At 42.2% G+C, this 24,743-nt stretch overlaps 3 protein-coding genes across 4 annotated transcripts in view; 2 read left to right on the top strand and 1 right to left on the bottom strand.

The window, feature by feature from the left end:
* Positions 1-9,315, bottom strand: part of LOC140150911 (uncharacterized) — a 33,963-nt gene extending 24,648 nt beyond the window's left edge. For both annotated transcript variants that reach the window (XM_072173068.1, XM_072173067.1), the window contains exon 1: positions 9,100-9,315. The gene's annotated coding sequence lies outside the window, so the exon portion shown is untranslated. The remainder of the gene's footprint in view (positions 1-9,099) is intronic.
* An 883-nt stretch (positions 9,316-10,198) lies between these two features.
* Positions 10,199-13,707, top strand: LOC140150204 (uncharacterized). The gene is made up of 2 exons (XM_072172210.1): positions 10,199-10,526; positions 10,685-13,707. The coding sequence occupies exons 1-2, from the start codon at positions 10,199-10,201 to the stop codon at positions 13,705-13,707; spliced, it is 3,351 nt and encodes a 1,116-aa protein (XP_072028311.1).
* Positions 13,708-15,737: 2,030 nt separating this feature from the next.
* LOC140150203 (uncharacterized) lies at positions 15,738-17,987 on the top strand. Its single transcript, XM_072172209.1, has one exon. The coding sequence runs from the start codon at positions 15,738-15,740 to the stop codon at positions 17,985-17,987; it is 2,250 nt and encodes a 749-aa protein (XP_072028310.1).
* The last annotated feature ends 6,756 nt before the right edge of the window (positions 17,988-24,743 follow it).

Here is a 24,743-nt window from a genome sequence, read left to right as displayed (position 1 = left end):
CACCCCCTCCCCTTTTTTTGACGAAAATTATGGGTCAACCCCATAGAAAAGCATATAAACTCAACTTTCCCAGGAAAATTTGTGGTCATTTTTTCAGCCTCCCCCTATAGGAGGATCAAAAAATTTCAGGCCCCCTTTTTGCATCAGCCCCCTCCCTAACAAGTGTTTGCGAACGGTCCCTAATAACCAAAAAGTCTAAAACCATTTATTCCAATGAACCATTTGGTTTAATACCCATCTGGTCTATAACCATTAAGTCTAATAGCCATTTGCTCTAATATTACCCTTTTGGTATACAAACCACTTGGTCTAACAAACATTTAGTCTACTAATCAATTGGTTTACTAACCGATTGGTCTAGTAATAGCATGTGTGAGGTTATGTAGGCACAATGATGCTACTACACATGATGAGGTCATAGACCGGGGCACCTCTGCTCGCTGTGTTTCATAAACAGGGATTATAACAGGCCTATAATACATGTAGTATTCCAACTCTATGCAAATGACGTAAACAGGCAAACCTATTTTGTTTTAAAGTTTGGAGTGGCAGATAACTCGTACTGGCCCATGTCCCATGCCTGTGGCACACCCGGTGATGCATGATGAGCCTAGTGTCGGTTATATAATTTATATACCTTGTAAAGACCGGAAAAGAAGAACAAATAGCCTTTCTGGTTCCAAGACTGGTCTGGATGGGGTCTGCATAAACCGCACGGACTAAATATTAATCTGGATGTGTCGGGAGATGGTGTAACATAATTTTTTTACAGTAAATGTGCTTTCCAAATTCCATTAGTTTACATTATGGCGCTCATAATGTAGTAAATAAGCCTTAAATAGCGGTTTTAAGAGAGACTGAATTGGATTTTTGTGGGGTAAAATTTCTGAATTTGAGCAACATTATTCTGTTATTATCAAATTTATTGAGGTTTAATAAGGTGATGTTTACTGAACCTTAATACCAATAAGTGTTCATCAGAACTGAAATGCACTTGTAATTGGCCAGTTTTGAAAGTGGGAGGAGCTTTAAAATATGTCTCTTAAAAGTGGTACGCACTCAGAAAGTTTGAATGGCCCCCTGGGGCCAAATGTTATAATCTTACTGTACTACAGCAGCGTGAGTTCATTGGACAACCAGAAATCCACGCAGTTTATAACATTTGACCCCAGGGGGTCATTTAAACTTTCTGAGTACGTACCACTTTTAAGAGCCATATTTTAAGCTCCTCCCAGGTTCAAAAATGTGTACATTGCGAGTGTATTTCAAATGTGATAAATGCCAATTGCTGATAAAGTTTAGGAAATATCACCACAAACCCGTATATATTTGATAATAACAGAACAATTTTGCATTTCCAGCCCACTCAGTCCTCACGCTCAATGATATAGCGTGTTTTGTTATAAATGGGTTTTTTTTGCCTGATCTAACGGTTAACTAAAGATTAGTCTATATTTTATTTAAAATATGATTTATTACCTAAATAGTCACCGGCGTGTCCAGGATCTTTTCCTGCGGGGGGCTCAGCCCCTCTTTCAGATTTATGTGGGGGGCTTGATGGCTAAAATCGCCAAAAAACGGCTGATTTTACATGATTTTTAACAAAGTGCGGGGGGCTTCAGCACCCAAAGCTCCCCCCCCCCTGGACACGCCACTAGTGTAATGTTGGTTGCAAATTCCACTTTCGAAAATATGTTAACAGACACAAATTCCTTGTGTGAAAAAACAAATTCCATTAAAACAAAACAAACTGTTATTGGAAACATATTTCTAAAATCATAACAATCAAAATAATTATCATATCAATCTAGGCACACAAGTTTCATATCATTACTTTGCAGTGAGATTCATATGCAAATTCCATGAAAATTAACAAATTCCACTATAATAAAAGAGCAAAATCCATATGAAAATAGTTATCAAACTGAAATAAATAATAACCTTGGTTGAAAGCCGTATTGTGAATGTAAAATAATTAGTATGTTTATACATTGGAAAACGTTAATTGAGTCTACAAAAAAACAAGCAAAAAACGGAAAATCCGCCAAAATCAACAAACTCCCCTGCAGTATAGGAAAAAAGTACCACACTAATTTAAATATATTTCAGAAGTACAACATGTTGGTTATATTATCCAAAAGATTTGATCCAATGTTAGCCTGAATATAGCAGAAAATGTGATTTGAAAATGTTCTTTTTTTCGCTACTTTCAAAATTATGAAAAATCCTGTTTTTACCCAAATTCCACCATGATTTTACGTAATTATATCAAAAGAATTAAATTTTTCTGAATACGTCATCTTATAAAGCCTAGTTCAATTCCAATATGTTCAACTTCCTGTCAGACCCAGGTTATTTCAAAGTACATTTTCATGATGTCAAATGTTGTTCATTTTTAAGCTATATCAATTCTGAGGCAGGTCAAAAGAGGGCAAATTTTAGGGGGGTCATGGAATTTCCCCCAGGGGGGTCACCTGATTTTTTACTATCATAGTTGTGAACCATCTGACCTAACTAGACTAAGTACCAAATACCATTGGATTTGGCTGACCTTCATCTTTCAGCTTTGTGTACAGGCTGCATGGTGCTTAGAAAATATTGCACTACAAATCTTTCAGATCATGGCATTAAACACTTCTATTGGTGTAACTGACTGGGCAAAATAGGTATGGATTTATTATAACCATTCTATAAATAAACCCACAATTACCACATTTCATGATTTTTTTAAAGCGGCTCGTACACTAGACAGTGAGTAAGAACAGTACAATGGGTTAATAAAAACACGCCGTTTCGAACCAATAATCCACGACGTTTTGGACTCAATAGTCCTTTTTCAGTGATGCCAGAAAATTGAAATTAACAAAACAATACTAACTCTACATTACACTCTATACGTGCAATAATCTTTCCTTTTAATATAAAAATGCTAAATATATAAGTCTTTACATGCTTTCTACTGTAAAATAGCGTCATTTTACCTTGTACCTTTGTTATCTCCTGGAGATACCTTCATTCAACTTGTGTGTAATCTGCTGCAGACATCGCCATTTCAATTTGCTTTCGGAAGACAACCTATTTTAACACGCCATGATATCAAATTGGACTACAGTATTCAAAAAATAATTATATCTATATTTCATGCACCCTGGTAACATCAAATCTGCTAATAACTCTGTTTCGTCAAAATCTGTAGACTTAACGAAAACCTATGTTTGGTAATACTAGTAAAACGGGTTTAATAATTTTAATGTGCTATCTGAAAACAGCCTATTTCAACATGCTATACACTAATAGATAAGCATTATACCAGTTTACTCTCTACTGAAGATACCATTATTTTAATTTGCTATGTAAAGACAGCACATTTCAGTGCAAATTTGACATTTCACATTAGACAAATAAAAAATCACAAATATACATGCACATGCATTTCGTGTTTTTATTAGATTTCATCACCGTGATAACATTTAAACTAGGAAACTAACCGCTTATGATAAGCCTTACATGAACTGTGTACAACTAAACATCAATTTAAAGAACATTCAGTCTGCCGCCTGGACAACCAATTCTTTAGAAATGCTTAGTCGCGCTAAAAGTCGATCGATACATGTAAAAATCAGCACAATTCAGAGATACACCTTTTTGCTATGAAATTAATTTTCTCGGTCAAATATAAAGCAATATTTTTTTTTTTCTTCAGTAATGTCAGTTAAAAACTTGGTGCTTGAATATACATTTTTTTTATTATCTTGGTGTTAAAATTAAGCATCAAATTGTGTCTTTTAGTGTGATATTTTTGTTTTTTATAGGCCTTGAATTCGCCTGCGAGCTTTTTACGGAATTCATGTTTTAGCGTCTCAAACTAACATAGTTTGCTAAGAAAGATATTTCCCACCTCTGTAAAGCACATCGTGTGGGTCTATATGTTATAGTTTTGTCAGAATTTCCGTTTTTGTTTTACCCTTTTTCCATTTATGCTCCGAAAATGTCAAACTAAGTAAAAGTAGGCAATGGTGAGTACTTTTATCTCGAGAGCAACCAGCTGAAATAGTCGATATTTCCTTTGTTGTTATCCAGGTCAATTTTTCATTGAAAGCAAATTGCCCGACCAGCGATTAAATCCCCAATTGGGTGTTCTGGTTAAACATGATCAGTAGGAGCGCTATAGGTCTGGGAATTTCTTTGCTATATTGAAGTTCTGGCAACACTATAGCCATGCCGGTATTCCTATTAAACCCAGGGATATCGATCCAAAATGCTAGTACTAGCCTTTAGATTTCACGTGTTGATTTAGACATTTTGTCAGCCGACAGTGAAAGATGGTGAAATCAATATGAAATGTCAAAATTTTCAATTGACCGTCGGCTTTTCCTCCCAGCTACATACACTTTAAGAATATATCATTAGATTTATATAATTTACTTCGAGGACTGTTATATATCAAAATTTGAAAAATATCAAATTTTATAATTTGTCATAAAATTTGTATTATATTGTGATTTTCAAAAAATGAAAATTATTTGATATCAGAAAGACATGCTTCGTATTCAGAATGCAATTCGATAGGTCTGATGTGCTCTCATGTCCCACAAAAATAACATAACAGAACAGAAAACTTTTGGTGCGCTGTTCCTTATGACAAGCTCGTAGCGCTTACAAAGTAAAAATAAAAACATCTTAAGGTACACAAGCAAAACCTTAAATAAATAACATTATAGAGTACAAACCTTAAATTTACATAATACAAGTCTTAAATATAATGATTAACAAAGTAAAACACATCATGGAAAAGATAGGTCTTAATTGACTTTTTAAAACTCGCGATGGAAGAGGATTCTCTTATTGTGATAGGAAGTTTATTCCATTCCCGTGAAGCACATAAAGTAAATGTCCTGTCTCCTGCTCTAAGGTGAGCCTTGGGGTAATCCAAACGAAGGAAATCATTGACGGATCTGAGATTACGGGTTGGATGATAAATATGAAGACAAGTATTCAGATAATCTGGTGCTAAGTGGTTTAGGGCGAATTTCTCGACGGGTGGCTTAGCAGTTGGCTAGTCTAGCCTCAAGGCTTAAGAGGTCGTAAGACCAGGCTTAACTGAAAACACGTTCCCCGAAGCACGGCTACCATAGCCTCGAGGCTTCGTTAGCCCGTGGGCCAGGCTTGTAGGATTAGCCCCAGGCTTCGGTAAAATTTGCATTTCTCGAAATCAGTCTTCTGTAGCCGTAGTCTACGCAAGCCTGTTAGACCAGGCTTACAGCGGCTTTTCGTGGCCCTGCCTCAGAGCAGGTCTTAGGTCGCAAGCCTTGGTCTATTTCAATTTACAAATTATTTAAATTGTAACGCAACGTTTATCTTTCATATTTTTGACGGTCTTTCAATTAACATGAGTAAGCAGTCGCGTAACTAGGGGGGGGCGGGGGAGCTCTTCCCCCCCCCCTATGAAAAAGGTAAATTATGCCTACTTCTGAGAGTTATTTTAATAACTCTCAGAAGTAGGTTTAATTTACCTTAAAAACTCAATTTTTAAGGTTAAATAAATTGCATTTATCCCACTTTTGTACCATTAGCCTATATGTCACCAGCTTTAATAGCTTAAATATGGCATTTGTACCATATTTTTTTTCAATTCCACCTCCCCCCCCCCATGTCCAAAAGAAATCTACGCCAATCTTCCGGGGACACATTCCAAGCAGATCCCATAACTCCTCAGACCAACTCCACCCCTTACAAACCCAAACAGCATGAACGATGCCTGGCCCTCATTTATTATGATTGCCCCCGCTTTCCCCACCCCACCCCAAATGAAAATGTCTAGTTACGCCACTGTGGGTAAGTAATTGTTCGATTTAGTTGAACATTTCAGCATTTTATTTTAGTGTTCATTTGAGTTAGTTGAATTTTTTTTAAGTAGCTGTTGCTATCATAAGACCTACTCATTTTGAATGATGATTTTTTTAACAACGAATATAATTTTAAGAAAATCTTTCATCATCATCATGATCATCATCATCATCATCATCATCATAATCATAATCATAATCATCATCATCATCATCATCATCATCATCATCATCATCATCATCATCATCATCATCATCATCATCATCATCATCATCATCATCATCATCATCATCATCATGAAGACCTATATGATACCACCTGTCCCTATCCAAGCCTATATTATACCAGGTTGGACATCAATTTAATTCAATAGAAGGACAAAATTGGTAAAGATATAGTAAATATTTGACACGAAACAATAATGCATGCAGTATTAAAACTGAATTTACGGATAAGATGCATATAATATATCTTCTACTTAAATAATTATAAATATTGTACCAACAGATAACTTCATGTGAGATCTGAGAAGACTACGATATCAGCAGTAGATAGCACGTTGGTTGCTTTCCTTTTTAGGGGAATCACATATTCCTTTCCATTAGGCTTACAGTTTTACCCTTTTTGGGATGCAAAGAAAAAATCACGAGTATAAAGCATAGCCATAGACGTATCATTCATACAAGTTGGACTCATAAAAAGTCAAGTGGAAATAAAATAATACATAAAAGGCACAAAAACAGACACAATATTCTTGCATCAAGTTGTGTACGGTATAAGCCCAAGCACAAGACCGCGGGTCCAGGCTAGTCTTTGCGCCGGGAACATTGCGATATAATGAGACGGCAACCTTGTTAGTACGGTAAACCGTGAGGACCACAGCTTATGTACATCTACCTTCTACAGTCTATACAATTAAGTCGCTGGTTGAAAGGGACGAGGTTGTCAAGCGTTAAGCCCGCAAGGCCACTAAGACTAGGTTGAATTTGCGTTGAAGAAATCCGGCTAGAGTTAAGACTCGGGCTTCGAGAGCGGGCTAGGCTTAGTAGCCTCAAGGCCACCTTAAGACTACGGCTTAATAAGACTCCTGTCGGGAAACTCGCCCTTAGAGTCTTGTAGACGTAGAGGAGCAGTTTGTAGATAATACGCTGTTGGACAGGTAGCCAATGAAGAGCAGACAACAATGGTTGCGATTCGTGCTTGCGAGGTACATTAAAAACAAGTCGAGCTGCCCAGTTTTGAAGACGTTGAAGACGAAGGACATGTTTATGTGGAATTGAAGACAAGAGACCATTACAGTAATCCAAACGGGACAAAACAAGTGAGCGAGCAGCATGATTACAAGTATCTTTATCAATATATTTCCGTATTCTAGTTAAATTACGTAGATGAAATGTAGTTGTTTTGCATAAATTAGTGATGTGCGTTGTCATAGACATATTTGTATCAAAAAATGAACCAAGATTACGAACTGACTCTGATGGCAAGATGGTTGAATCTCCCATTTTGAGTGCAACATTGTTGATAAAGCGTGTGTTATGAGGAGACGATGCAATGTAAAAAAATACTGTCGAAACGCTCAAAACGCTCATTCCAGATCCCTTAAAGGTTTTTAAAATTGATACTTCAACTTGTTCCATTTTCTGCCCTTGTCCTTGTCTATCTCACTCGCCCTGTATTAGCGGCAATTATAGTGTATAGGCCTACATAAAAACGACCATTCAATTTCTGAAGCAGTAAACATGAATGAAAAATTGTGCCGTTTTCAGATTCAGAAGGAAGAAGAAGGAAGAAGCATGTCGTTTCCTTTAGGCTGCGTTCACATAGAAGTATACGGTATTCGGTATTCGCTATACGAAATACGCTCATTCGTTCAGGCTGAGTTCATATAGGGTATACTATGTGAACTCAGCCTGATCGAATGAGCGTATTTCGTATAGCGAATATCGAGTATGTCAGTTTACCCATTTTCTTCGTCTTATCAAATGCTTGTAACTTTACTTCTTGAGGTCACATCGCATTCAATGAGGTGTCATAATGTGCAGAATTAGATAGTGCATCAATTAAAAAAATGAATTTGCCCACATATGGTTTAGGTTTTTAAAATTTGGACGGTATACGCTGCACTAAAAATCGAACATGCGCGATTCCCACTATACTATACTATACGCAGGCATACGGCCTTTTCGAATAGCTCTTATGTGACCCGGTACTATGAAATTACCTTGCTCGATTTAATCTATACGCGTGCACCTTCAAAACGTGCATCGTATACCCGAATAGTATACTTCTATGCGATCGTAGCCTTATGTGACCCGGTACTATGAAATTGCCTTGCTCGATTTAACTATATACGCGTGCACCTGTAAAACGTGCACCGTATACCCGAATAGTATACTTCTATGTGAACGCAGCCTTATGGTTTATTCTGTTCAGGAAATAAACGCACATATCCCATATAATAAACAAATGATTGATTTTGATGACAGTTTCACCAAGATACAGGATTTAATTAACAATGTATACTTCAGACGTGAATTAAATACTACTTATAAGCCAATTGATTTTCCTGCGAAAAGAAAGAAAGTGCATTACTTTCGTGATCAATTAGTTTTGAGCTTTTAATTGTTTTTACATCTTTGTGTATGGACTTACGAAAGGTATATTAAATTAACAAAGAAAAATTTAGAAAAGAAAGTAAAATAATGTAAGTTTAACGCATGATTCTGTGTTCTTAAACGTTGTCAGAAACGTCTAGATCTGCAAACTTGTTTCTTTCTTATCAGATATCATTTTCACCACCTGCTGTTGTTATATAATCTGAATGGAAAGGCAGGTAATATATCATTTTCTTTAAAGTAGGCCTATTTAGAATAATAATAATAATAATAATAATAAAAGCACAAGAAACGGTGTTATTTTCCTGTATTTTTCCTTGATGCGCACTGCACGATAACAATAATTTTACGTAGTAGGCCTACAACAAGCTACCTCTATGGTTTATCTTCCTCGATTATAGTAAAAAGGCCCAACTCATTTTATGAGACATGACTTTTGCCGTGCCTTTGACACAAATTCGCTTTGAAACACGGGTTAACAAGATTTTGTGATTTGTCGTGTCAAAATACAAACAAAAAACTTCAACAAAAAACAGACAGACCCTCCTGAATGCGGAGCCAAAAGAGTGGACAACGTCTTTTGATAAACAACTTCTTTAGATACATCAACAAAATATACATTTTGAAAACTCACCTGGAAAATATATTCCTTTTAAATAAAACACGGCGAGATTTTTATAGCGTCAGGATGGCCTTCAGCGCAGAAGCAAAATATAAAAGTTTATGTCGGAATGCCGATGGAATATGAACAAAGCAGCTGTTATTCTTCCCTATACATGTAAGATCATTGAAGACTTAGTCAGAAAACATTTCACTCCTACAATCATGTAAAGTGTATCGTCATGACGGAGCTGATCACAAAAAGAAGATGAAAGAACTGAATAGAAACAGGAAGTTGCGAAGTAATATGCAAATTAGCAAGATCACAGGAAATGAAGTACTCTACTTGAATGTGAAGAGAGGTAACGATCAATATATTGAACTGTGGATGCTGTGCTTGAAACAATTTCAACTCAAAACAATTGAAGTACATAGACAATACCTGGACTATGCATGTACAACTTGAACATTTACATTTTTCAAGAAGGTCTACTTAAAATTCTTAAGTGTCTGTGTTCCTGAATGGTGTTTTAGGAATTTATACGCACTTCTTTGGAAATATTCCAATTTGTCAGATTTTCACAAGAATACAAAATATCAATATGTTGTCATTAAATCTACGTGTTAAAAAGGCCCAAACCAGTTGAAATTTTTGAGAGATAACAATTTGTCACGCCGGACGTCACAAAATTCCTTCAAATAATAGTTTTCATTAGAATAATTATGGGCGAAAGATGTCGCAACATTCCTTCAAAATCAGATTAAAATAGTTTTCATAAGAATAATCATGGGCGAAAGATGTTAACCCAAAAGTACTTCGTAACGATCACGACGTGTGATGTTAGAAACTTGGACGTCTTGTAAGATGTGGATTTGTACTAAATTAGGATAACCCACCAACTGACCAATCAACAAATTACACTACCAAATAAATTGTCAGCGTGACAAAATATTACTTTGTAGAAATATTGAAATTTTAATTGTTCAAACTAGAATTAGTTGTTTGAAGGTTTTTATTTGTTTTGATGATTACATGGACCTGTCACAATTTTGTACTTTTTGAGATTTTAATAAAGCTGCAAAACCTGTTCCTACATTATACATTGGAATACCCCTCATATTATGACCAAAGCATGCAGAAGGTAGTGAAAGAAATCATTGAACAAGATAAAAGAAAACTGAATGTCATAGTCAGTGATCTACCAGAGATCACCAGTACTAGTTCGCCAAGAGTTGTGTTGAAAAACGTTAAAGAACTTTTCCAGAGTAAGCTTGAAGTAAGTCCAAATGACATAGTGAAAACTGATGTAATATCCACTGAAAAAGGCTGTCTCGTAAAAGTACAAATGAAAAACAAAAATCTGCACAACGATGAAGTGTACAACGATGTGTACTTGAAACCAGATCTGACGTATGAACAGAGGAAAAAAGAGGTAGAGCTACGTCAAGAACTTAGGCAGCGTAAAGCGGAGGGTGAAAAAAACTTGAGGATAGTGAGGGGGAAAATTGTCACAGCCAGACCTCCTCCCTCACAAGAAGAACAGTAGGTCAACAAGACAAGAACTATGTAAATAGCGCACAAATTAGCACCAAGCACCAAACTTCTACTGGCCTGCAAGAACCAGAGTCTTCAGAGGAAAACCACCTTGAAGAGAATTTGCAGACAGACATTGAAGAAAAAATTGTTGATGCATACCAAGAGACTGGAAGGAAAGAAAACCGACCAGTGGATGCAGACAGACATTGTTTTGATGGCCAAAAACCTGGCGAGACAAGAAAACGACCAGCAGCCAAGAGAAATAACAGTACAGCCAGAAATCCAAAGACTGGTAGGAAAAGTAACCAACCAGCGGATGGCACAAGAAAGAAGTTAAAATGCACCTTCTGCAACGCACAAAGTATTACAAATAAGAGAGACGATTTGAGATATCACATTGAAGAAGAAGATCCAGATATAGTAGGCATTGTAGAGACATGGCTTCACCAAGATATTGCAAATGCAGAGCTTCAAATACCTGGCTACCAGACTACCAGACTAGACAGACAGTACAAAGGACATGGTGGTATACTACTGTATACAAAGGATGGCATAGAGGTACAGGTGAGAGAAGATGCAGCTTTAGCAGAGTATGAGGATGCATTATGGTGTGACATCTCATGTCCAAGCACGGAAGCTGATATGCTACTGGGGATCATGTATAGGAGTCAATACAACACCAATGAGCAAAATGATAGCCTGAACCAGGTATTAAAGAGCCTCAAAGACGAGAAAAAAGACATCATGGTTATTGGTGACTTCAACTACCGAGAAATAAACTGGGAAATCATGCAAGCTGGATCAGGAAGAGCAGAAGGCTTTATGGATGTTATCCTGGACAACTTGTGGACCCAACATGTTACAAAGCCAACTAGACTGAATTCCTTGATCGACCTGGTGATAACCTCAAACCCAGATATGGTTGACGATGTGCAAGTTGTAGCCCACCTTGGCACAAGCGACCACTGCATGTTGATTTGGGATACAAATTACCTTGTCGAACCAGTGAAATCACCGCCAAAGAGAGACTTTAGAAATGCCAATTTTGACCAAATGAAAGCCAAACTGAGACAAATAAAGTGGACCGAAGATTTGGAAACAAGATCAGCAGAACAAGCTTGGAACTATACCAAAGAACAATTACACAATGTAATACATGATCATGTTCCAATGAAGATCCAAAGAAATAAAAAGAAACCGCTGTGGCTGACCAAGAAAGCACAGAAACTTGTTCGCAGGAAACAAAGAGCCTGGAAAAGATATCAGAAGAGAAAGACTAGTAGAAATTTGGAGCACTACAAGAAATGCCAGAAAGAAGCTAAGTATGAAGTAAGACAGGCAAAGAGAGACTTTGAGAAGAAATTAGCAGAGAATATAAAGGAGGATTCTAAAAGCTTCTACGCCTACGTGAGATCCAAACAGAAAGTAAAGGACGCTGTTGGTCCACTGAAAACCGACACTGGAGAAACAATACCACCAGGGCAGCCCACAGCAGAAGCATTGAATGATTTTTTTGCTTCAGTCTTTACAGTGGAGAACCAGAATGTACCTGAACCAGAAACTATTTACACAGGACCAGAAGAAGAGAAACTTGAAGAATTTGTAATTACCAATGACTGTGTCAAAGAAAAGCTGAAAGGACTTGATTCTTCCAAAGCAGCTGGCCCAGATCAAATTCACCCTTCGGTACTGAAAGAATGTGCTGAGGAACTGTGTACCCCATTGGCGTATATCTTCAACAAGTCATTAGCAGAAGGCATTGTTCCTGCAGACTGGAGAATCGCGCATATCATACCACTCTTTAAGAAGGGCTCAAGATCCAAAACAGGGAACTACAGACCTATCAGCCTCACTTCAGTAATTGGCAAAGTCCTGGAAAGTATTATCAAAGACCATATAACAGAGCATCTCGATAAGCATAATCTCATCCATGACACTCAGCACGGATTCAGAAAGGGGAAGTCTTGCACTACAAATCTTATTGAGTACTTGGAAGTCATCACCAAGACAGTAGACGAAGGCATCCCAGTAGACGTTGTGTATCTAGACCTGGCCAAGGCTTTTGACACAGTACCACATAGAAGACTAGTAGAAAAGATTAAAGCTCATGGCATTGAAGGCAAGCTGTTGTTTTGGATTGAGGCATGGTTGACAGATCGGAAGCAGAAAGTAGTTACGCAAGGAGCAGAGTCGGAATGGAAAGAGGTGACAAGTTTGGTGGTTCAAGGATCAGTATTAGGACCCCTCTGCTTCCTGATATATATGAACGACATGGAGAGCAATATTAGCACATCAGCTACAGTGAGCAAGTTTGCAGATGATACAAAGCTAGCAAATCCAGTGGCAACAGATGAAGACATAAAGAATATGCAAGAAGACATAAACCACCTGCAAGTCTGGGCAGAAACATGGCAGATGAGGTATAACGTAGACAAATGTGCCGTTATGCACTTTGGGCATCAGAACCAGCACCACACATATCACATGGGAGAAACAGAACTGAAAGAAACAAAAGAAGAAAAGGATTTGGGAGTGCTGATCAGCAACACACTGAAGGTATCCTCGCAATGTGCTACTGCAGCCAAGAAAGGGAACAGAGCATTAGGCCTCATTAAAAGAAACTTCGCCTTCAGAAGCCGTGACATCATATTGAAACTCTTCAAGTCTCTGGTTAGACCACACCTGGACTATGCTATGCAAGCATGGAGCCCGCACATGGAAAAGGACAAGAAGGTCATCGAAAAGGTGCAGGCAAGAGCAACCAAGCTCATCCCGAGTATCCAACATCTTACATACGATGAACGACTAAGGAGACTCAACCTCACCACAATGGAGAAGAGAAGGGAAAGAGGGGACATCATCCAAACATACAGAATCATAAATCAAATCGACAGGATCAATCCAGATACCCTTTTCCAGAAAGCGGACTACCATGGCACCAGAGGACATTCCCAAAAACTGGCCAAATCAAGATCAAGACTAGATACAAGGAAGTATTTCTACAGTCAAAGAGTGGTGGAAAATTGGAACAAATTGCCTGAAAGTGCTATTCAATCGCCCACACTCCTCTGCTTTAAGCAGGAACTAAGCAAATTGGGTTTTTAATGGGCAAAAAAAGCCCCCAAACCCTGCCACACTATTATCATCTCAGAAGAAGGTGAAGGTGTGGCATCTAAGGTATGTCTAAGGTATGTCTATTAAAACGTGACTTTACGAGGCGCTCGCCGGGGAAATTATGTGATAGACCCAAGTCCTATAAAGTATTGAGAGGGTGGAAAAATAATTAATTATATAAGAAACCCCTCTAGTAGTAGTGGAAGGCCAATTCCAGCTCATTTCCCTCGACTAACGGAATTCCCTGTCAGAAGCACCTAAGCTCATTTTACCTCTCGACTAACGGGAAATCCCTGTCAGAAACGCCCAGCTCATTTACCTCGACTAACGGGAAATCCCTGTCAGAAGCACCTTTACTCAGGAGCCCCGCTTAACACCCCCTTTGTGAAAAAACGTGCTCGACACTTTTCTTCGACCAAACGGGAAAATTCCGTCGGAAGCCCCTGCGGCGGCAGTTCCCGTCGGAAGCCCCTGCGGCGGCAGTTCACGCGGAAGCCCCTGCGGCAGCAGTGCGGAAGCCGCCGCGCCCAGCGAAAAAAATTGGCTTAGGATTTGCGCGAGCCTAGAAAAACGCCCGCACTCCGCAAAAAAAAAAAAAAATGGCTTAAGATTTTCGCGAGCCTAGAAAAATTGGTTTAAAAAAATTGAAACATCTAAGAAATGAACGAGAATCATTTTCCGTTTCCGACCTCCGAGGAGCGACGGTGTTGGCGAATTCAGGAGCAGCGAGCTCAAATTAATCAGCGGAGAAGGGAAATGCGTCCGAGACGTCTTGGACCCAACCCCCCTACGGTTCAAGATCTGCGGAAACGGGCGAGGGATGCCGGCCTTCGAGGTTATTCTCGCTTGCGAAAAGCGGAGTTGGTTCAATTTTTGCGAGATAACTACGCGATAGAGCGGGAGCCTGCGCAGGAGCTTTTTGACTTGGAGCAGGAGCCCTTCGACTACCCGATAGATTGGATGCCTGTACACCCAGATCCAGAGCTTTTACGTCAAGAGCAGGAGCTTTTTGACTCGGATCAGGAGCCTATCGAGTACGCGATATATTGGAGTCTTCACCCAGCGCCGGAGCTTGTAAACCCAGAGCAGGAGTTTTCGACTTACGCGATATTGAAGAATCGGAGTCCGCGCTAAGACGGTTTGCGATTCAGTACACGGTGCCGGGACTGCCTGGTTTTACGCCGGAGACGTTTTTGCAAGAGGCTCGGGTACTAATTGTCCTTGGTGTCCTTGTAGAAAACCGCGGGATAAAAGCGAAGATGATTCTTCGCTGCTGGATGGTGAAGACCAGACTTGAGACTGGGCTAGAAGTCAGAAAAGAAGCCGTATTTCATTCTGAACAAACGATTATTCTAGAGGCCACCGACCTTGGCGAGGTCTACGATACCTGGTCGGCCAGAATTCTCGAGAACATTTCTACCTTTATAAACCTAGGAAGCGGGTGGGTGTTTGAGTTGATTCAGAGCCTTGAGCTTCACACGGTGGAGTACGAGCCGTTGGGCGGCTCCTCGTACATCCCTCTCCCGGAGCTTTTAGCGAAAAAGACAGCGATCGTCAATCTCAAAAACGAGGACGACGCGTGCTTCAAGTGGGCCGTCACAAGGGCGATTAACATGGTCGGCAAAAACGCAGAACGAATCGACAAGGTCCTTCGAGAAAAAGCCACCGAGCTGAATTGGGACGGCGTGGCATTTCCGACTCCCCTTTCCGACATCGGCAAATTTGAGAGAAGGAATCCGACCATTTCGGTGAACGTGCACGGTTTTGACGGAAAGAAAGTTTACCCTCTTCGGATCAGCGATCTTGATTGCCAACGCGAGGTCGATTTGCTTCTCATTTCCGACGAAGAAAAGCAACACTACTGCGTCGTGAAAAGTTTGAGCAGATTGTTGAGCACTCAAGTGTCAAAAAAGGGACACGCTCGCCACTTTTGCCGGCGGTGCTACGCGTCCTACACCTCCAAGGAGCGACTGGCTGTGCACATCGATCTCTGACGCTTGCACAAATCGGTGAGGATCGAGATGCCTGAAAAGGACTCCGTTCAGGAGTTCAAGAACCATCACAGATCGCAAAATGTTCCCTTTGTCGTCTACGCCGACTTCGAGTCCTTCACGAAGCCCATTCACACCCGTCAGCCCGATCCCAACGGCAGCTACACGCAAAAGTACCAGAAGCACGAGCCTTCGGGATTTTGCTACTACATCAAATGCTTCGACGACTCGCTGTACAGGCAAGACCCGGTCGTGTATACCAAAAGATCGGAAGACGAGGACGTGGCTCAGATTTTTGTGGAGCGCCTCGAGGAAGACATTCGACGCATTTACCGACGGTTTAAATTCCCCCAAAATATGGTCTTCGACCAGCGGGAACGAGCTATCTTCGCGGAGTCGAGCGATTGCCACATTTGCAAAAAGCCCCTGACCCCTCTAGACGAAGAAAACCGCGTCGTTCGAGATCATTGCCATTTTACGGTCAAGTTTCGAGGAGCGGCGCACAACAAATGCAACTTGCGGTATAGGAAGCCAAAATTCTTCCCCGTGATCTTCCACAACCTCGCCGGTTACGACGCGCACCTGTTCGTTAAAAATCTGGGCAAGACCGAAGGAAAGATCGACTGCATTCCGAACAACGAGGAAAAGTACATTTCCTTCACCAAGCAGATCGTCGTCGACTCCTTCGTTAACAAGGAGGAGAAAGAAGTCGAGGTCAAGCGCGATCTTCGATTCATCGACAGCTTCAAGTTCATGGCAAGTGGATTGGGCAAGCTTGTGGAAAATCTAGTAGGTCAAGATGATGCTATAAAACCTCTTGTTGGTGGTAAATTTGACACAATCAAAGAGTACAAAGAAGCATACCAAAAGAGGACCGGTGAGAATCTCAAGCATCAACATTATTGTCATTTGTTGAAAAAGAGTAACTGCAAAAATCTTCAGAGATTTTATGCTAAGCAAATTGACTTGCTTTTGAGAAAAGGTGTTTACCCGTACGATCACGTCAACTCTTTGGAGAGACTCCAGGAAACCTACCTTCCGTCAAAAGAAGCCTTCTACTCCAGGCTCAACGAAGAGAACATTTCCGACGAAGATTACGAGCACGCCCAAAAGGTGTGGGAAGGCTTCGAAATGAAAACCTTTCGAGAATACCACGACCTGTATCTTGAGTCGGATGTTCTCCTGCTGGCGGACGTATTCGAAAGCTTTCGAGAAGTTTGCCAGAAAAATTACGAGCTGGACCCGGCCTGGTATTTTACGGCTCCGGGACTCGCCTACGACGCCATGTTAAAAAAGACTGGCGCGCGGCTCGAGCTTCTGAACGACGTCGACATGATGCAAATGATCGAGAAGGGGATCAGAGGAGGCGTCTCGATGATAATCACCCGGCATTCCGAGGCGAACAACAAGTACATGGGCCCTGATTTTGACCCGACGAGGCCCTCGAAGTTTATTCAGTACCTCGACGCCAACAATCTCTACGGGCACGCGATGAGCCAGCCTCTGCCGACGGGTGGATTCAAGTGGATGAGCGCCAACGAGCTGCGAGACTGGCGACTCTGGCCTTGCATCGTTGAGGTTGACCTAGAGTATCCGAAGGAACTTCATGACCTTCACAACGACTACCCGCTCGCGCCGGAAAGACTCGTCATCGACAAGGTTGAAAAGCTCGGTCCGAATCTGCGGGGCAAAAAAAAGTACGTGATTCACTACGCGGCTTTGAAGCAGTATTTGAGCTTGGGACTTCGACTCGAGAAAATTCATCGCGGGATTCGGTTCGAGGAAAGCGCGTTCATGAAGGAGTACATCGACCTGAACACTCGACTTCGCAAGGAAGCCGCGAACGAGTTTGAGAAGGACTTCTTCAAGCTCATGATCAACTCCGTGTTCGGCAAGACGATGGAAAACATCCGGAATAGGGTCGACATTCACCTGGTGAATTCGAGAAAGAAAGCTAAAAAGCTCGCGGCAAAGCCAAACTTCGAGCGGCTCACTATGTTTGACGAAAACTTGATAGCCATTCACATGAAGAGGACCAAGCTGCTTTTCGACAAACCGATCTACCTGGGCATGTCTATCCTCGACATTTCCAAGACGACGATGTACAATTTCCATTACAGGTACGTCAAGCCAAAGTACGGTAACAGGGTGAAACTCTGTGCCACCGATACCGATTCATTGATCTATGAGATTCAGACTGAAGACTTTTACGAGGATATCGCTCCGGATCTTGACGCTCGATTCGATACTTCGATTTTTAATCTAATCTTTGAAATTTAAAACCGAAGGTTATCTACTTTTGAGTGAGCTGATTTGAACCCTTTTTCTTTTCTCACGATTCTTGAAATTAGTCCAGGGTTAATTTTAGAGCCCTTCCCGCAACACGCATACTTTCGAAGTTTTTTTTTTCATCCGTTTCGATGCAAATTGCTACAATTGAAATCGATTTTCTTATAGTATTTTTGCTTCTTCGTTCAGCCGAGCCTTTTCGGCAGTTTTCCGAACTTGTGAGAAGCTGAAGATTGTCGATGTGATTGCTTGTTTTATTACCGTCGATGTGATCCACTTCAAGATTGGATGGGATTTTCCCTTTGAAGCTCTCGTAGACAAATCTGTGTACATAGTAATTTTTTCGTTTGCCATTCAGATAAGGGGTAAAACGCAAATAACCGCAATTGTTTGGCGTGAGGCTCAATTTTTCAAGTTCAAAATCTCACCATTTTCCCTAGCACCGTAATTGTTGTAAATTGGATGTTGAGAAATGCATCCGGCCATGTTGATTTTTGACTTAATTTGTACAATTTTTCTTGTACTTTACTTTTTTGTAAATCATTTTCTTATCCCGTGATGATATCTTCGGGGATTAAACCTTGCTTGACTAAAAGGTCTCTCGTGTAGGTTGCCACTCCGACGGAGAGTGTGAGCTTTCCAATATCTTCTACATCGAGCTGTCTAAGATTCGCGGGTTTGAATTTGAAGAATTTCTTCGCGGTATAGCAGTTTACTGCCATGAGTGCGCTTATCGTCAGAGCGTGATAGGCACTATTGACGAGCATGTTCACGTTTGGATTTTCGCTTGCCATTTTATTACTATGCGAATTCGTCAAAATATTTTTCTTTTTTTGAAGCGGATGGCGCTGGTGCTTGAGGGGTGGGGGCCACTGCCGTTGCTACTTGGGGGTGGACCCCCATGACAAATTTTTCGTGCTTGCCCAGTACGCTACGACCCCCAAAAGAATAGCCCCTCCTCCGACGACAACGATAATTGGCCAGCTAGATTGTGATTGCTGCGCTTGTGGAGCTGCCTGCGCTGTCTTCTCGGGTTGTGTGAGGGACGCTTGTTGTTCTTCAAAGGCTTTCAATTTTGCCCTTTTTCTTCGTTTATCTTCGCCAGTTTTTTTCCGGCGGCAACCTTCTCTGGGTCTTTAGCCCGCGCGCGAGGAGCCACAACGATTTTTGGCTCTTTAGGCTGTGCGTGAGTAGCCTTAACGATTTTTGGCTCTTCGGTGAGCTCTGCGCCAGCAACGATTTCTGACTCTTCGAGTTTTTTTTCTTCCATTTATATATAGCATCAAATTGTTCAGCACCTCTTCAGCACCTCTTCAGCACCTCTTCAGCACCTCTTCAGCACCTCTTCAGCACCTCTTCAGCACGTCTTCAGCGACCTGAGCAGCAACTTTGCTTTAATCGATCTCATCTACTCCGACTTTAGTATTAGCTCCAGCAGTTGGGGGTTCTTCAGGCACGACTGGGTTTTTCTGGATGTGATTACCAGTCAGCAACACAGCCTCGAGCGGGCCTAGCATGTGTCCAAAACGGTGGTACATCCCGCACGTCCACTTTGACAGAGCTATGTCTATGAACGGTCCTTCATTCAACGAGACTTCTAGAGCATCAGGGTCGGTAATTACCAAGCTTTTTGGAAGCAACCATCCTACAAGTTTTGTGTACGCTACAACGATGTGCCTTTTCATCGACTTTGTGACCAGCCCTCCCATGCGGGTCTCGTACCTCGCGTAAAGTTTCCGAAGCTCATTTTGATCAAGACGCTCGATTTCATCGGACGTTATATTTTTTCCGAGGAATTCTTGGTTTTTTCCTGCTACAGCTATTCCAACCAAGCGCTCTCGCAAATCTTCGCCCCCTTCTTCCGGTTTGGTATCGCTGACTGCGATCGCGTCAGCAACAATTTTATCGATATCCGTCATAGTTTTTATTTATACTATTTATTCTAGCCACCGGTAGCTAGTTGGCTGTTCCGTTACGAGAATCAGTTTGGAATGCCTGTGCTCGGCCAATTTTTTTTTTTATTTGTTTTTTTTCTTCCGCGGTTGGTATGACGTCATTTTCACGTAGGGCGTCCTCAAAACTATCTCGATCTTTGCAGAAAAAAAGAGCGGTCCATTTTGTCTGCTCGCGAAGGTCGGTCAAAATCGAATTGTACTTTTGGGTTAGCACCCAGACCGAGCAGTTGAAGTGTCTTCCGGAAAAAGCCAACTCCGAGAGCATCTGCCTTTTTTTCGTCATGGATTTGTTGGCGCTGCAATCGTCGACCAAAAAAAGAACCTGTCCCTCTTGGGACATTTTTCCAAAAACTTCGAAGAAAGTTTTCAACGCGTGATTCATCGGATCGTCCTAGTTAGGAAACCAGTCAAGAGGATCGATGAGAAAGATTTGCTCGTTTTGAATCCACTTTCTAGAGAGGTACGCCTTGTTATTTTTCCAGGTTGGACAGACTATGACGATGTACTCGTAGAAACCTAGGTAGGCTGTCTCGAGGAGATCGAGAACGAACTCCGACTTTCCGCATCCAGTTGCTCCGCATACGATTGCGGAATGTGCGTGCCTTGGATAGCTCATTTATTATAGGGGGGCGGGGGGGGGCCAGAACACACATTTCATCAGTCGACCATTCTCAAAGTTCAGCTGGGCATCTTGGACGTAGAAAACGTAGGCGTTCAGCGCGCCCGCATTCTCGGCATCCCTCTCCATCTCGATTTGGATACTTTGGCTGACTCCTTCAACCTTTCTACCGGACCCATGCAGGTAATCATCATCGCTCGAGCGCATGTCGATCCAGAGCCCGTATTTTGTGGTGAGGTACTCGGGAAGGGTCACGTCCGACAGCTCGGCTTCCTTGATGAAGTGCGGGGTCGTGCGATGCTTCCCGTCGGCAAAATGTTTTTGAATTTCCTCGAAGTGCTTATGAGGAAGCATCCCACTAGCGAAGATTTGGTTCGTGACTCCGTCAATCATCGCGGAAACTTTTTTGATCTTTGGATTGTAAAATTTCTCCGAGTCCCGAGCGTAACTCGCTCCACCGTCGCCAGGATCCTCAAAAAGAATGAGTATGCCCTTCATGGATAGGGCACGCGGGGCCATGTTGATATTCCAAATGGTGTCCGATTTGTTCAGGCTTTCCTTGCTGTGTCTAACGACTCTGTCGTACACGATGTTGCTTTTTCCGTTGTACCGGTTTCTTATCGCCGTGGTCAGCTCGGAAGAGCTCACTACCTCGAACTCCAGATGGATGTTGCTCACCGAATACGAAGCCTCCGTGTCGGTGCTCGCGACAACCCGTCCGTAGCGATTGAATGTGAGCTCGTAGGAGAGTCGGTCTTTCAATTCATACTGAAAAAAGGGGTTGTGCGAGGAGAGCATTTCGAAGTCGAGAGGGATGAAGAACATATTGCCCAGAGCGGTTCCGATCGCGACGTCGGCGGCGTTTGCCCCCTTGTCCCCCGCGTTGATTCTGATTTTTCGCACGGCCTCCGACTGGATGCCTTGGTAAGCCGCATTCTCCCGCTCCTTGGAAGTTTTCCAGAGGTCCTGGTAGCACAGGAAGATATCCGCGTCGTTCAGACTGAAGACGCTTTGTCCCTCGAGCTTCACTTCTATCTTGCTCACGATCGCTCTTCCGAGGTTATTTACGATCTTCCTGTTCGCGTCCGCGTTTCCACCGGTCGAAGACAGGTCCACCCTGAAAGAGAGCTTGCTGGTCCCGGGCACGATAACATCGTTGCTTCCGAGATTAGGGAATCGCACGGTGAGAAGTTCGTTCTCGTAGATCTCGCTGGGAACGTGCGTAGTTCGAATCGTTCTACGAATTCCTTTGACGCCTCGTGTTTCGCGAAGCTGGCGATGTGGGTCTAGTTTATATCCGAAATTTGTAGCCATTTTATTTAATAGTAAATAAAAAACATGTCGGGCTTTGATAATCCAACGTTCGAAGATGGCATTGCTGATCTTGATGACCTTGATCTTGATGACTCGCGACAGTCTCTGCTACCCGAAGCATCTGCTGGAGAACTTCCCACCATACCCGAAGAGTCAGCTAATACTCACAGAAATGATCGGGCAAGGGTTGATTTTTACGATTTTTTACGTAAAGCACGATGGGAACAAGATCAGGGCGATCTGGACTTGAACGCTCTAATTGATCACGGAGCGGTCATTCACAAAGACAGATCCGGTGAGGTTTATGTTCGCTATCAAGCAAAAGACGTGCTACTTACCAAACAAAGAGGGGGCGGCTTTGCTCTTCCAAGCACGATCGCGAAGAATGCCGTAAAAAAGGGTTCGATTTAAACAGCTTTGTAAGAGACGTTCTCGGTATAAAAAGATACGGCGTGGGCGGAAATACTTCGATGTCGAGAGCTACCGAGGCTGCCGCTATGAACGTTTCTCGCGGAGCGCAGGCCAAGATTAATAGCATGGACAACGGAGAACGTCTGGATTTACAAAATGTATCCGCGAGCATCGATAGATTATTATTAACAATTGTCGAGGAAGGAGGTGAAACGTCGTTTGATCCAGACACAAGGGCGGCCTCGCCAGAAGCTGAGACTTCATTTACTGAACCGCAAACTATCGAACATGACACCTCGTTCACTCCGAGAACAGCGCGAAACCTTCAAAGAGCGCATAAATCCATTAACACGCTTGAACGACAAATTCAAATAGCAACGGCAAAAATTACAGCCAACAACGAGTTAATAGAAGAGAGAAAACGAGAGAGAGATAACCCAGAAACTGACCAAGAAACAATAGCACGATTAAACGAAGAAATCGGGAATTTTGAAGAGGAAAACAAAGCTCAGCAAGAACTTTTGAACGATCTGAAACCGGCGCTTAGAAATCAACTCGTGGCGATTCGAGAAACAATTCACAAAGTACTGTATGGAAACAAAACGGTCGGTGAAAAACTCAGAATTTTATTCACGGAGCAAGGTGTCACCATTGCATCTTTGCTTACAGCCATTGGCATGACAATTGCAGCTGTTGTTGAAGGAATACTTTTAGCAACAAGATCAGCCGTCACTCCAGCGCCAAAACCAGACCCCGGTCCAAGACCAAAACCAGACCCCGGTCCAAAACCCAAGCATGACCCAGGTCCACCTCCAAAGCCAAAAACTTTGACGGATTGGTTGAAGGCTCAGCTGGAAAAAATCGCGAGTCTTCTCGCAAAACTCGGAGACAAAGCTTTGGCCGCGCTTCTGGCAATTATTGGAGCTGTGGTCAATTTTGTTTTGAAATCCGTTTCATCCGTGGCTGGATTTTTAGCCGAGAATCTTTGGGTATTTGTCTTAGCAATTGGTGGAATTTTGTACACTTCTGCGAAGGAAATTTACGACAAAAAAAAAAAAAAAAACCGCAGCAATCTGCCGCGGGTTTTATTTTTTAAAGAGACTCAAAAATTGCTCCTACTTCAACCACCAAAGTTTTGCCGCGAGACAAGCCATCCACACAAAAGTGAACACGAGCTCGACTCCCGCATTGTGCGCGGCTTTTTCTCTCTTTTTTCGAGCCTCTCCCTTTCACTCGCAGCTATTACAGCATTGTACGCGGCTTTTTCTCTCTCTTTTGTGAGCTCTTCTTTGAGGTTTTTTTTTTTTTCATATAATTCATCACTGCATTTGAAGGGTTTCCCCTTGATTTTTTTTTCATCAGCCATTTATATTAACGAAAATATGCGATGGCTGTTCCAATTAACGCCGCTCCCAAAGTCAATGAAAGTTTTTTCTCGTCATGCGTTAGTGCCGGGTCTGCACCCCCATACCCCAGGGCTGCGTCCTCAACAAGCGGCTCTGTATTAGCTGGTGGTTCTTCTTCCTGTAGCGAGTCGGGTTGAAAGTCGACCGGCTCGGATTGCTGACTTTTAGTCACGTTTTGCTGGTCATTTACTTCCGAGTTATATCCAAGGGACAGATCGTCCGACGCGATTTGAATAAAATTGTTGTAGCCGTTCAACGTTCCAAGTTCGACCTCCATGTTGCTCGGAAGCATGTACAATCCGTGTCCAACGACAAAGTCGAGCTTGCTCCTAGCGTACTGGAGAGTCCTCTGGCACCGGTCGATCGAATCGGGAAGATCTACCGCGGAATTCACGGCATCTTCGACGTTCGCCAAAAATTGTTTTTGAGCGTCAAACGCCCTCCCATCCCCAAGAATGCTCGATCTTGCTTGGGCTTGAGCTCCGAGGATAGCCCAAACCAATGTTCGAACGCTGTCGTTAATTCTCGAAACACCAGCCCTGGTGAATCCGTTCGATCGGTCCAGAACGAAAGATCCTATCACGGCCATGGCATCACCCCTTCGAATTGACACGTCGGTTATGTCCGGATCGTGATCGAACATTTGGTCCATCCAGATCGGGTAAGTAGCGTCCCTGCTGTTGCCCAAAAAGTTGACGTGCCCGGGGATGAAGATCTCAAACTTTTTTGTATCGGTTTTTTTTTGCAATTTCGACCTTGTCCGTGGTCTTCAAACTAAAATCTTTGTGGTACGTCCGGGTGAATTTTGCCGTGCCCATTCCATTCCAACGGTCGAACTTTTGCCTCCAGTTGGCTCTAGTAGAGATCCCGAATTCGGCGCAGATTCTTTCGTAGGCATTTTTGTCTATGCCGTTCTGAAGAGGATTCCACGAATCTTCAGCGGGCAAGGGGCAGCTCATTTCGGACAAAATTCGCCTAGTCTGGTAGTACGCGTGAAAACGCCATACGGATCTGACAAAAGGATCCCGGTGGGTAAGATGCT

Source organism: Amphiura filiformis, chromosome 4 (genome assembly GCF_039555335.1).
Source record: "Amphiura filiformis chromosome 4, Afil_fr2py, whole genome shotgun sequence".
NCBI lineage: Eukaryota > Metazoa > Echinodermata > Ophiuroidea > Amphilepidida > Amphiuridae > Amphiura > Amphiura filiformis.
This window is presented reverse-complemented; position numbering and strand designations above follow the sequence as displayed.

Coding starts and splice junctions, on each gene's coding strand:
- LOC140150203 (XM_072172209.1), top strand. CDS start 15,738: ATGCCTGAAAAGGACTCCGTTCAGGAGTTCAAGAACCATCACAGATCG.
- LOC140150204 (XM_072172210.1), top strand. CDS start 10,199: ATGCAGAAGGTAGTGAAAGAAATCATTGAACAAGATAAAAGAAAACTG. Junction 10,527..10,684: donor ACGTCAAGAACTTAGGCAGC/GTAAAGCGGAGG, acceptor CTGGCCTGCAAG/AACCAGAGTCTTCAGAGGAA.